This window comes from Amblyomma mixtum, chromosome 1 (genome assembly GCF_055824585.1).
Source record: "Amblyomma mixtum isolate Tamu chromosome 1, ASM5582458v1, whole genome shotgun sequence".
NCBI lineage: Eukaryota > Metazoa > Arthropoda > Arachnida > Ixodida > Ixodidae > Amblyomma > Amblyomma mixtum.
This window is the reverse complement of record NC_143012.1, coordinates 68800562-68814991: the sequence shown is the minus strand read 5'-3', so window position 1 is coordinate 68814991 and position 14430 is coordinate 68800562. Positions and strand designations below refer to the sequence as shown.

At 46.8% G+C, this 14430-nt stretch overlaps 1 protein-coding gene across 1 annotated transcript in view; it reads right to left on the bottom strand.

Annotated features, from left to right (window-relative positions):
* Positions 1-11214, bottom strand: part of LOC149366645 (uncharacterized) — a 53167-nt gene extending 41953 nt beyond the window's left edge. Inside the window, exons 1-2 of the mRNA XM_089564565.1 lie at positions 11119-11214; positions 3397-3515 (exon numbers count right to left, since the gene is read on the bottom strand). Coding sequence (XP_089420691.1) covers positions 3397-3515; positions 11119-11214 — 215 coding nt within the window. The remainder of the gene's footprint in view (positions 1-3396; positions 3516-11118) is intronic.
* Between the last annotated feature and the right edge of the window lie 3216 nt (positions 11215-14430).

Below are 14430 nucleotides of genomic sequence, written 5' to 3'. Positions count from 1 at the left end.
GCCTGAAGATGTGATGAAGTGTACGTCCGTGGAACTATTTCTTAATCATATCGAAAAAATGGACTTTTCTGTTTAATTCTCTTCTACTCTTTTTGTGTTTGGTTCAGAGAGCATCTCTGTATTTTTAAATTTTTGCTTTTTACTCTGTTTGATCACAGTGATGCATTGTAAACACTCCTCCATGGGCCCGAAAAGGGCCTTCAGTATGTCTAAATAAATTAATAAAACAAACAGTTCCAATTAGAAATTTGTAGCCTGTCGTTAGTAATAGCCGTATCAGTCTTTAGAAGGAGGATGAGGTAGAAGAGTTTAGTTTAGTTTCGTTTAGTTTATGGGGTTTACCGTCCCAAAGCGGCTAAAGGCCGGTTCACATGCAAGCGACTGAGCGATTGACTTTCCAACTTGTTGAAACCTCGCCGCTCGTCGCAGCGACGACTCAAAACAGGTTTTTCCGCCGCGGCGACAGGATTCGCTGGCATTTTCGCTTGCATGTGAAACAGGCTTAAGGCTATGAGAGACGCCGTAGTGGAGGGCTCCGGAAATTTCGACCACCTGATCGCACAGTACACGGGCCTCTGGAATTTCTCCTCCAAAGAAATTCAACCGCCGCGGCCGGGATCGAACCCGTGTCTTTCGGGTCAGCAGCCGAGCACCGTAACCACTGAGCCACCGCGGCGGCTATGAGGTAGAAGAGGAAAGGCAGGGAGGTTAACGTGGGTATGGGCCATTAAGCCCAATTACATCATCATCATCATTAACCGGAAGAACAATCGGTTTGCTGCCATACACGGCGGGAAAGGGATGAGGGGATAAAAAATATGAAACAGAAAGGAGACTAACAGAAAACTGAAGTCACTATGAAAAGTCGGCGTTTGTTAAAGTCCCAGCCTATAAACAGGCCAGAAGTTCGCAAGATGCGGAGCAGTGCCTTGGAGGCCTTCACCGCCGACGATCGTCGCGGCCAGTGGCTGAGAATCTTCATCTCCCTCAGCGGGCGTGGATCCAGATGCTCCAGCGCACGGCTGAGAGACTGGCTTTCGGCGCTGTAGGCAGGGCAATCACAAAGAATGTGGGATATAGTCTCGTCATACCCGCAGATGGCACATGCAGCTGGAACTATCAGCCATACGGATTAGTCTTCAGAATTTCGAAAACGCGATTACCCATGGCGGTGTGGCTCGACAAAACTTGGCATTTTTGAGTGGTTAGTGCACTGGAAAGGCTGCTTTGCCTGCATGCTTTTCGAAAGCGCGTGTATTTTGGCACGATATAAAACAAATTTTGTCGCACCACCACATCGAGAATAATCGTGTTTTCGAAATTCTAAGAACTGATACGGCGAATACTAACGACCGGCTACAAATCTCTAATTGCAACCAGTTGCCTAGTTGGGATAGTTAAAAAATTTATGATCAGAAATTAGTTAACCAGCTTACTATTTAAGACAATTCGCCGGCTTTCCGGTGTCCGCCAACACTGGTAATACAGTGAGGTGTTTGTGTGGGCTAGTCGGTACATTGTTCAAACCGCCCCGCCGCGGTGGCACAGTGGTTACGGCGCTCGGCTGCTGACCCGAAAGACGCGGATTCGATCCCGGCCGCAGCGGCTGAATTTCGATGAAGGCGAAACTCTAGAGGCCCGTGTGCTGTGTGGTGTCAGTGCACGTTAAAGAACCCCAGGAGGTCGAAATTTCCAGAGCCCTTCACTACGGCGTCCCTCATAGCCTTAGTTGCTTTGGGACGTTAAACCCCAAAAACCAAACCAACCAAACATTGTTCAAACTGAAGGCACAGCGCACGAAAGACAGGACTAAGGCAGAGACAAACACACCGCCGTTTTACTTCCGACTAAAATGCTTTATTGCTCGCTCGCAATAAATAGGCGAAAAAGAGCGCAATCAACAGATACAACAGCATCAGTGATGATTGTCAAAACACACACAACAAACGAAAACACACAATCGCATCCTACACTTAGCGTACTCAACTATTAAGATAGTCAATTTCTATTTGTGTTAGCGCGACGGAAGGCTTGCTGACGCAATTGTCATGGCCCCGGTGAATTAAAAGAGCTTCCACGATTTCCCGCGTACGTTGGTCCTCATGTTTATACAATATTGAAGTACGGCTGAAAAAAGGGGTGCATTTACAAGAAAGCCAATGTAGAGCCAAATTGCTTTTGGGGGGTGGTTTTAGGGAGCGTTTATGTTCTCTTAGGTGATCATTGAGGCAACGCCCTGTTTGACCAATGTACACCTCCCACAGGACAACTCGATCTTATACACAATTTTACGGCACTGCACATATGGTGAATCGTGATTTTTTTTTCACATTCGGCAGGTGGAGGTCCTTCACGGTTGACGGTTTTACACGGTGTTTGTCTCTGCCTTAGTCCTGTCTTTCGTTCGCTGTGCCTTCAGTTTGAACTGGTAATACTATGTCGAAAGAGCCATATTTTACAGCGTAAGATCTACTGCTCCTGTTCAAAGCTGAAGGTCATGGGGCTATGAAATTTGACCTTCAAACCAGAAGGAGCAGAGTCTTGGCTCTGACGTCATAACACGTGACTCGCTACGCCTCGCCGCCATTCACTATACAAAAACGTGTGGCGTATGCTTACCTGAGCCGAGCTTTCGCTCATCTTACTATGTTATGTCGGGTTGAACCATAGCTAATTTTTCTACCCCAAAAGCCTATTCTGAAAAGTACTTAGTCTTCCCTGAAATAATTACGATGAACTTTAGCGGCTAAAGTGGTGAAAGGCGAAAGCCTGAGTGCAGCATTCTGCTACGCGATTGTTCACTTCACATTCTGTTGGTTTAATAATTAAGTGCCAATTAATGACGCCTAATGTTTGCCTTTAGGAGTGGAACGCGACAATGTGTGGTAGCGCTGCCAGGGAGTCCACGGAACGCCACCACCCGTTCGGCGCGATGCGTTGCCCTTTGAACGCAACGCTTTTTGAGGAAAAGAAATGGCGTTGTAATTCTCTGTCATCTCGGTGGACACCTGAACCGCACCGTACAGAAAAGGAGGAAGTGGAGCGAAAGAAGAAAGAGAAAGAGGGGCCGTAATGAAGAAAATGAAAATTGTATTTGAGGAGAGGAAATTACGCAGTAACTGCCTCACATATCTCGGTGGACACCAGTCGAAAATTGTATTTGAGGAAAGGAAATTGCGCAGTAACTGTCTCACATATTTCGGTGGACACCCGTCAAAATTTGCGCGCAGTGACGTCACGACCATTTCGACCAATCTGAAACGCGGACAAATTTGCTAACACGTCCTGGTCGCGACAGTATGAGACATTAAAGGCTTTCGCCTTAATACCTGACATACAATACAACGTGTGTGAAGCGGAATAAGAGACACATGGCGCATGCAGACTTGCGCATACTTTGGTTCGCCTGGACCCGTAGCACGGGCAAGAGTAGTCCAGTTTAGATTCTGTGTCCCTGTATTGTCAAGGTCCACGATGAGTGTCCTCATACGGTATCCGATCTTGTTGATCCCTTCCTGTGAAAAGAGAGAAACGGTCCGAGTTTCCGCATCAGAGATGTAACTTCAGTAAAATGCGTTGTGGGGCTATTTGGTCCATTGCAATCTCAGAGTTGTTTTAGAGCAAAAAGAAAAACGACGACACGAGAAGACAATAAATATGTAAGCAAAACAGCGCTAGACGCGGGACGAAGGAAGAACAACACAGCACAAGGCGCTACTAGCAACTCGATTTTTATTCCGCCAGAAGCGAAATACATATCCGGAAAGTAAGAACACAAAAACAGAAAGATAAACAGGTTTAGGTTTAGGTTTATGGGGTTTAACGTCCCAAAGCGACTAAGGCTATGAGAGACGCCGTAGTGGAGGGCTCCGGAAATTTCGACCACCTGGGGTTCTTTAACGTGCAGTTTTTTGACTGGCACATATGATGGTACATATGATGTACCAACTTGCCCAAGCCTCCCCCTTCAAGGGAAACTGCATACATTATAGAAATCAACGAGCTTAAGAGGGACGAATGTGTGAAACTTGGAGGTTAAGCATGTGAAGTCTTTTTGGGCTAGCTCATGAAATAGTGAAGTAATCGCCGATTAAAATCCGGACGCCCTTCAAGCTTCTCCGCAGTGCACAACGCCAAGTGGGGGGGGGGGGTGCATGATGACGTCATCGAAGGTATCGGTACATTTCCAACGCACAAACGCCTGCTTTGAAGGAAAAAAAGCAACGCCACCGAAGGCAAACCCTACCGAGAGTTGTTGGGCAGCGTCTAACGTACGCGTCAGGGCAGGGCGTGGCGGACGACAGCGGTAATTTGAAATCATACCTTTCGTGACGTCACGCTGAGTTTTTCTGCACTCCTCCGGTGCAATGAGGAAAAGCGCAAAATTTAATCGTCCATTACATCACTATTTTAAGTGCTAGTGCAAAAACACTTGGCATGCTTTACCTACAGCCTACATAGATTTGAATCCTTCAATATTGCGAAATTCTCAAAAAAGTGCTGCAGCTGCCCTTTAAGACAATAAAGACCGGACAGAGGTACAGTCTTTGTCAAAAGTAACCAGGCTGCACGTTTTTCTTATCAGACGCTTATTAAAGGTATTATGACTGCCCTCAAGCTCTAAATCTCTGTATGGTAAGAAGAACCCCTGTTCTTACCTTCAAATAACTTTTTGATCTTTAGGGAAGCCGTGAAGGCTCTGTTATACGAATGAGAAGCAAACCATGAAGCCTGGTTACTTTTGACAAAGACTGTACGTCTTTCTTGTCCTCATGTGTCGTCTTTTTTTTTTGCGCTAAAAGAACTCTGAGAATGCAACTTCAGAAATGTGCAGTTGTCAGTACCCTAGCAGCAAAATTACTTTAATGACAACGAAGGCGTAAAACACTGAGCAAAAAATAAGACAAAACTTAGGGGTGTTCTTAACGGGGTCATGACCAACGTTTTTAAAATGTTGGTCATGACGTGGTCTACCACAAAATCGTGCTTTTACGTTGAAGCTACTAGCCACGGCATTGTTACGCGTACTTAAAAAAAAAGAAGTAGAGCTCTATGTGCCCGTTCGAGCTAGAAATTGTAATTTGACTTTATCGGCTCTATGCTCCTCCCCCTGGCAGCCACGGCCATTTTGAAGCAGCCTAAGTGACGTCATAGACTGGCAGCGTTGTCTGCTCGAGTCCAAACCCTGGCCCGCGTGGAGAGTTTTTTACCCGCGAAATCGCGTCAAGCGCCGGCGTCGACGAATTCACTCCCGCATGGTCCGCAGCCGAGCGGCGCGCGCTACGGAATACGTTGACAAAATGGCGGTGCCCTGCTCGCCCACTTCGGAATAAATACATGTCACCGCAGTATTCTTCGACGTGATAGCTCGCTCAAATGGTAGCGGTTCGCTTTTACTTCGCACAGCTCACCCACGAGTAGAGGTGTAAGCGATAACTAGACCTTGTTTTTCAAATAATTTGGCCATTTTCAAGCTCTTAGGCCTAACTAAATACAGTGCGTTTACTAGAGTCACTGGAAAGCGTTTACCTCGCAAGAACGACACCTGGTGAAGCAGTTGTCTAGCTTTTAGTCATTCGCTACATTTTAATCTATTTGCAGTTTTTCTTCTTGGAACGAAAAAAGTCTCGCAATGCACCCTTCGTAGTTATCAGTAATTACGGATAAAAAGTTTCTTCAACACAGCGTTGATGTGCTTTGGCATCATGTCACTATAGTAGTATACAACTTAAAAAAACAGCAGTTGCTAACACTGGGCCACGGTCCGCGGCGTCCTGTATTACTCCGCTGGCCAATCGTAACTGTAAAAGAAATCAGCTTTTTAATGTTTGACTATATCAAACAATCCAGGTATCAAAATTCTAGACCTCATAATTTTTTTTATTCTGCTAAGCTTCTTGTTTACGTAACAAGAAACGTTTAAGCAGTGCACTACTTTTTCGTCGTGGAGGAATTCTGTGCTCGGAGGCTGAATGTGGGCGGAGCTTCACTGCAGACTTAAGTTGTATCCGACTATAGATGGCGCTACCATTTACGCGTGCCCCTGATACCAGGAACCAGGGGCGGCGCGGCCAGCTAAAAGCGACTCCTCCGAAAGACAACACGCTGCTCGGCTGTTTCGGCCGAGAAACCCGAAGCCCAAGCCTCGGTACTATAGTGAACTAGAACTCGGTACCCTCGGAGCGCCAAACGCCCGTCTTTCCAAGAAGCACGACGCAGTTTCGGTGGTCAAGCTACAGTGCCAGAGAGAGCTCGCGAGCGTCTCTCTCGGCCGGCGTGGCTCCGTCCAGAGTCACGTGACACCCGCTCCGGCTATCATTGGCCCTCTGTCGCTGCCATGGAGTAAAAAAAAAACTGAGTAGGGAGCGTGACGTCACGCGGCCAGCGTTCGCAAGCCGAGCGTTTACGGAGCCTTTATAGTTCTAGTGCACTATAGAAGCCTTTTTCGCTCTCCGAGTCTGTCCTTTATTTTTTGATTCTGGTATGTTTTAGTGCGCGCGTATGTGCGAGCCGCGGCGCGGGCGTCTACAGCAAGGAGTTTGATCTACAGTCAGTCTGCCGCGCTAGTCTGCGCATGCGCGCGCGCAGCGGGGCTAGATTTTACCGCACGTTATCACGTGGTGTGATCACGGGGGGGGGGGGGGGGGACACACTTTCTTTTACTATATCTTTACTTGTTAAGACTAGGCTTCAAGGTTGTCGCCGGCCGCTCCCTCCTCGGTTTTTTTATGCGCAGCATTTGCAATCACTCAGTTCACCCCTTGGGCGCGGCCGGGCAGCCACCAAACCATGTGACGTGACGTCACGACAGCCGGAGGAAAAACAGTAGGTAAAGATAATGGCGATTCTTGGTGAGAATTGCAAACACAATAAAAAAAAAGAAAAGAAACAAAAAAGAAACAAAAAAAGGACGCCTGAGCATGGTGGCGGTTGCCACCGCCCCGTTTCAAAGGAGGCGCTCCTATCCATCCATCCATCCATCCATCCATCCATACGTCACGGAGGAAAAGCTGCTGAGAAAATCGAGTGCCGCCAAGCAATGCCTCGCGCAAAAAGACCGCACAATATGCAACGCATTCTTGTCTTAACCAAGCTAAGCCTGGGCATCTTTTTTTCCTCCATGGTCGCTGCCCTCTCCCGGCGTCGGCGCGGCGTCGACGTTTTTTTCTGTTTCGACAGAGCCCGACGATTTGGCAAAAACGTCCTCTCCGGCGGCAAAAAAACGCTCCGCTGTATTCCCTTTGTGTGAAAAGTGTGACACGAATGACTTTTGCATCTATGTTAACACCAATGTATTGCGTATTAATGAGCATGTACCAAGAATTTATATCGATTGTTTTGAAATTCCTGTATTATATTCTGTTAGGTAGCGTGTGTGGATTTTGTACTTTTTTTTATTTTTTGCCTTTGCTGTACGCCATGTAGGGGGGCTCGGGCTCCCTCAAGCGAAAATCGTTCGCTTTTTGCCTCAGCCTGCTCACATCATAATGATGTAAATAAAACTGACTTGTCTTGACCTAGCAGCAACGACACCTGGCGGACCATTTCTCTGGCTTTTAGTCAATTATTTCATTTTCTTCTGCTTGCATAGTTTTTCTTGGGACAAAAAAAAAAGACTCGCGAGGCAGCCAGCTTCGTTACCGGTAATTAAATGCTTCTCGGCATTTCGATAGCGGCTGTGGTAGTCGCGGAGCACACGAGAATCACAACCTGAAGCAAACAAAACAGCGAGAACGGCTGGAGGAGGATTGGCGAGAGGCTTGGCTTGGCTGATGTCAAGAACTTTTCAAGCATCAGTTCTTATTTCTTGCGCCAGATGGCGCGGAGAAGCACAGCGGAGAATTTTAGGATGCGCTTGGTACGTCCACTCGGAAGGATGCTAACGTACGGCTAACTAAAGTGGGATGGACGCGCCATTCGTACCGTACGCAACGTAGTGAGCGTTGCGTACGTAAGCCCGTTACGTACGGCCAACTAAAAGTGTCTATTGTGGTGAAGTCGCCGAGACCGGGAAGGAGCTGCACAGAAGAGAGAAGGACAAACGCCTTTGCTGCCTTTGTCCCCCTCCAACTTCGCCCTTTCGCCCCACCGCACTCCAAGCCTGAACAACGAACATTTCCCCGACGCTCACTACCCGCAGTCAGTTCAATCATTCAGTTACCCTAGTTCAGTGGCGAGCAAGCACGTGACTCTCAATTTATGACGTCATAAACCGCGAGCGTGCTAGTGTTGCCTGACTACCACACGGTTCTGGAGAACTTTTAAACAATTACAAATTACTAGCTGCACCAAATGAGAATGCAATGTTCCGAGATGGATAACGAACATGCAATAAGCATGCTTTTGTCAGAAAAATGGTTTCATGGCCCCTTTAAGCACATGCTTAAACAAGAAAGCGCGATAGCAAATAGGTTGCCTGCTGCCATGTCTACAATTTGTTACTAGCGCTCTTGCAATTTTCACGCCAAACCTCCAATGTTTTCATTGCCCTTATATGAAACGCATGAGTCGTCACCTTCTATAATTTCGAGTAATTTCCTTTGGATTATCATATGAGTGTACTAATCTGACCTACTAATCCATGTTAATCCTTCCGCTAATCCAAATCAATTAATTTTATGGTGTGCGAATACTTGCAATGTTTTCGGGTCCTTCAGAAATTTTGGGAGCGAGCCAACTTCCAAATTTTAGGCGTTTTCAGGTTTTCAAATTTAGTCGTGCCCCATGGTTAGTCCACTGGTGGTCACGTGATTTCGATGACGTCACCCCTGCTCAATCGCACTCATACTACACTGGTGGTCCTCCTCGTGCCACTACACTGATGCAGTGGTGCAGCGATTAAGCAATGCGCCACTGCCACGGCATGTGGCTGTTTCAAACGCAGCTACCGTTGGGGCTTTTGACACCTATAGCCCAATGAGCACTGAACCTCCCTAGGACATCCTGCAGACATCCTGAACATCCGCAAGACGTCCAAGGGAGTTTTAATGCCATTGGGTTGGTTGCTGTTCCCGAGCAACCAACCCACCGGGTGGTTCGCTATAAGAATCACCGGGTGGTGATCCTTATAGCGAAGCCTGGCAGTTCCTGGCTTCCGGGTCGTAGTCGGCGTATCCGCTTGGTTAAGTAGCAGAGCAGAACGCCATCTTGAAGGTGGCAGTCACGGGAAGATCCCGAAGGGTGGCTAGCAGCGTGACACGCCACCTGCCATGCCACCTGTCAGTTCACCCAGTCATGTGACAGGTGGCAGGTGGCAATGGGAAACGCCAACTGTCACGACAAAAGCGGGGGAATGGACAGCTGGAAAGTGGCTGCCACGGGAAGATCCCGAAGGGTGGCAAAACTGAAATGAAGAGCAGCGCTCGAACTTCGCATTAATGACTACCGTAATTATCGGTCAATTTTTTGTTGCGAAATCAACACTATGCCAGCCAGCTCGGCTCGTCGCGTGGTCGCACTTCAGCCGTATACCATGGCCCAAGAACGACCTTGAGCCGCCGTTGCCTAGCAACGCCGCAGCCGCGCTCCAACAGATGGCGCCGCCATCGACGCCGCTGCCGTCGCCGCTCGCTCCACCAGATGTGCTCCGCTGGGGTAGAGGGAGAGGAGGTGTCGCCTCGCGGGGGGGGGGGGGTATATATATGTATATACATGCGCTTCCCCTCAGTGAATTCTATGGTTCTCGCTTCGGCGAGCGCGGCTTCGGCCGCTTCTTTTTGAGCAGCGTCCGCTCCGGCGGACGCAGTTGTTGCTGCGACGCGCGTCTTTTCTTTCCTTTTTTCTCTTTCCTCTGATCTTTTAGCTCTCCTCTATCTGCACGTGGCAGCGGTGGTGGCTTGGCTCGAGCCAGTAGCAGGCCCGTGCAATTTCCTCTTCATCCTTCTCTCAGTCACAACAACAACAACAACAATTCTAGTCGTTATGGAGAGCGCGACAGAGAGGCAACAACGAATGAACGAAGCGATGAACAGACAACGCGTTCAATTGCTTTCGCAATTCAACTAGGGTTCACCAAAGCTAAACCGCAGCCAACTTTTTTACCATCACATAGCCGAGACTTTGGCCCACTTCTCATCTTAGAGAACGTTCTGCACAGCTTCTCTCTCGTAAACCGGGAAGTTGATGATTTCGCTCACGTTTCCTCTGAGGAACAAATGCCGGTCTGTTTAGCAGTGCAATAAAGGGCCATAAATGCTTTTTTAAACCCAAGCAGAGCCATGTATCATAAAATGTGGCCGAACAGATACGCGAAAGAGTGCGTGTGGTGTGGGGGCTACGCCACAACGTACCACGCCACCTGGGGCTGTGAAAAAAGCCCTTTACTACCTAAGGTAAATAGCCCTAGTCTAGAGCAGTGGGAGGCCCTCCTGGCTGACTCCGACCCGAGCACACAGCTTATGCTGGTGACGAGGGCCAAGGCAGCGGCGGAGGCCAACGGGATCCTGGAATAGGGAAGACCGACCACTGAAGTTCCACATCTATCTATCCCCAACCCCCTACTCGCTAACTCTTCCTTTTGTGACAATAAATGTTTTTACTACTACTACTTACCATTCCTTGCTATGCTGGCCAACGGTTGTTTTACCTTCGCATTGCATGCCTCTCGCACGCCTTGCCATGTCTTGCCCATAACTTGCCCATGCCTTGCCCATGTCTTACTCGTGCCTTACCCATGGCTTGTCTTACTCATGCCTTGCCCATGTTTTACTCATGTCTTGCCCAATGCATTGCTACAGTATCTTGCCCAGTGCCTTGCCCAATTGCCCATGCCTTGCCCATGCCTTGCCCACGCCTTGTCCATGCCTTGCCCAAGTGTTGTCTTACTCATGCCTTGCCCATGTTTTACTCATGCCTTGCTCCAGTACCTTGCCCTAGTGCCTTGCCCAATTGCCCATGCCTTGTCTTACTCATGTCTCGCCCATGTTTTACTCATGCCTTGCCACAGTACCTTTCCCAATGCCTTGCCCGATTGACCATGCCTTGCCCATGTCTTGTCTTACTCATGCCTTGCCCCATGCCTTGCCCTATTTGATTTCAGCTAGGATATTAGTCCCTTCTTTTTGTTGTCTGGCCATCTATGCTCTTCTCCCTGAATTTCAAATAGGACTCAATACTTACGTTGAGGTAGATGTGCACCCCATTTGCCGATCTTGCATCTGATATCTGCGCCATGACATTCGCGTCCGTCACGAGGGGTTCTCGGAACGTCGTCATCTCGCCTTGCTTCTGTGGACTACTGCCTGCAGAGATAGCTCGCCTCTAAAAGCGGGAGTTCGGCCGCGAAAAGCCCGCTTGACCTAGGCCTCTATCGAATAATCGCTTTCAGCGATGCGCTAATTAACCTCGATTTACTTCTCCTCAACTGTCGCTGGTGCGGGATGCAATCTCGTCGACGTTGGTGCCGGGACTGAGGAGAATCAGTAGGCAGGCCGAAGCTTCTAGAATCAGATCATGTGGATGCTCCCTTGGAGTTCGTCAGTCGTGAAGAGCGACAAAACTCCCATTCTATATCCGAGTTCTTCATTATGCAGCTAACGGACGAAAGAGCAGCCTATGAGACTCGGCACAGACTAGTTTCTTTGCCTACATGCATCCTTTGAGATGCTCAATAGTTCAAATCACTGCCGCAGGATGCCGCGATAATCGACGTACATCCAAAGTTTGGATGGATCATTGTTTCACCGAAGGCCCGTAAAGAGTTCCGCAGTACGTGTGTTTAAAGAGTTTAAGCGATGCGCACCGAGTGACGTCATTTCCGAGCATTCTTCTCAGAAAAGAGAAACGAATACGGCTGTGTGAATGCATGAGTTGTTCGTATTCTCGGCTCAATAATTCTCGGTCCTGTAAGTACGATGCCGAGCGTTAGGCGTGAGGTAGAATCGAGAGCAAACCTTCGATAGGCGGCCTTCGGCTGGTAGCACTTTATCACATGAAATATTTGCAGCTCTCCGCCGTAGTGACGCAACAAAGCTGGCTTTGATTGTCTAATGTGCCGTAGCGTGATTTCAATCAAAGCTAAATGCAGACAGAAGTGTATAGAACCTTCTTGAAGAGTTTCGCTACTACTTCTTTAATTTCTAAAGCGTTAATTGTAGACGGCTACGTAAGACACAGTTTACTACACTACACATTGATACACTACGGCACTCCTCATATTACTTGTCTATTCATTTGTTTATTTATAAACGCAATAGCATTCAAAGCTTCGGGGGGTTCGTGGGGAAAAAAATGTCTAGGTCATGAAATGAGCCCATTGGCTGGGGAAAGTGACGTCACCGGACCTGAAATAACGTCACTTCCGGTGAAGGCATCCACAAATTATCATGCGATCGCATTGCCAACACTTAAGGTAATCAGGTGTCGCTGTGAATTTATTTATTTATTTGTATTAATACTGCCTAGGCTCAGCAAGGAGGGGCATATATAACGATGCAAAAAATTTAACAGCATACGTGACGCAAAATCACTAAAAGCAGTCTTACATAAAATGCAACAATGAACGAAGAGGATAATTTACTCAAAAGTAACGACAAAGAAAAACCTTGCGTCGTAAAAAAAAACAAATCACCGTGTAGAAATGCCCTCATAGTGTTGACCTTGCATGTGGAAATCGATCAATCAGTCGATTTCTACAACCAATGAATGTTTATAAGCAAACAAGGGAAGGGGAATGAGGGGCTCGTTATGAATATGAGAGAAGCCAACAGCCACAGAAACCAAGGGGCACAGGGGATTTTTTAATTTTATTTATTTATTTCGTGCTGTTGTTCGATTTAGATAATTACTGAATATATTATCGCTTAAACCTAATTTATTAGAAAAGCAGAAGAGAAAACAACCACATGCCGCCGGTGGGATCCGAACCCACGACCTCCGAATTACGCGTCCGGTGCTCTACCGCTGAGCTACGGCGACGGCTGTCTCTTGTTCTGCTTTCGGGGGTATTTATGCTTACAAATAACAGTGTTCATCAGAGCCACCCATGTTCTTAAGCGGCGGACGTAGCAAGTCCTGTACTGTTCCATTGCATGACGTTTTTAGATGGCTGCATATTCTTAATTACAAAGTGTCAAGAAAACCTTTGAACCTAAATAGAGGTACATAACACAAAGAACAAGGCACAGGGAAAGAAACAAGAAATCACTGGATGCAGTGCTACCGACGACTACTTATTTCTGACACTGGACAGAAACTTAGATACACTAACTCGGCTTCTTATTATGAAAGAGAGAGGAACAAGCAAGTCACACTTTGAAAGGTACTAGATAATATACCAACTATCCCCAGTATTTGCTATATTGGTGATAAAACCTGTAGCATCAAACACTTGCGGCTTTTAAAGGCCTCGGTCTCATGAGCTGTGGAGCTATAAGGTGAAAGCTTTTAGTGCGCTTTTTTCTTCGCCCTATAAGGATAAAGATTGCAATGAACAGAAACGCTTTGAAATAATCCTGCCAAACTGTCCCATCTGCAACGAGCGTTGATGATGCTTTATTATTTGTTTTGAGGCAAGAATATCCGTAAAGAGAAAAGTATACAACAGCTGTACCTTACTTGTGGGAAGAAACGTGGAGGCTAACGAAAAGGGTTCAGCTTAAGTTAAGGACACAATGGAAAGAAAAATGATAGGGGTAACGTTGAGACACCGGAAGCAGGCGGAGTGGGTGATGGGGACAAACGCGGATTAATGACATCCTAGTCGAAATCGGGAGGAAGAAATGGGCTTGGGCAGGGCATCTAGGTGTATACTTCTCTTCGCATCTTAAATGGGACGCTCATATAAACCATATTTCTAAAAAGCTCTCTATACTGTTACTGGTGTAATCTCACGCTGTCGCACATTGCTCCCCATAAGTGCTAAACTGCAAATTTACTATGTTCCTTTCTCACGTTAACTACTGTACTCTAGTATGGGCAACAACTAAAACAAATATGAACAAGCTTCTTGTCTTGCAAAGAAAAATTTTTCGTCTCATTGTAAACTTAGAACCAACGTCAAATATTCAACCCATAATAACATCACTTAATATGATCCGTGTGGATAATATTTATGAATATCGCTTGCTACAATTAACTTATTTCGATTCGGCAGGTACGAATAAATTCTTGGTCAAACTTGCATCTCTTGAACACCGCACTGCAATAGTAAACACTAGATGCACTGACACATGATCCCTACCACATTTTAGAACAGACTACAAATTACAATCCTTGGCTCATAATCTTCCCGTTTTTCTCAACAAATATAAAGACACTGTTGGTTTTAGTCCTAAGCAATTAAGAACCTACTTCGTGCAAATATAATCTACCCATACATGTGTTCTTACTTTAAATATTATACTCGCATTTACAAACATTTTGCCTTATTGAGCTTTTTTCGTTGATTTTATTAATGATCAACTTTTTGTTTTGTTTTCATCTCGTGCTACA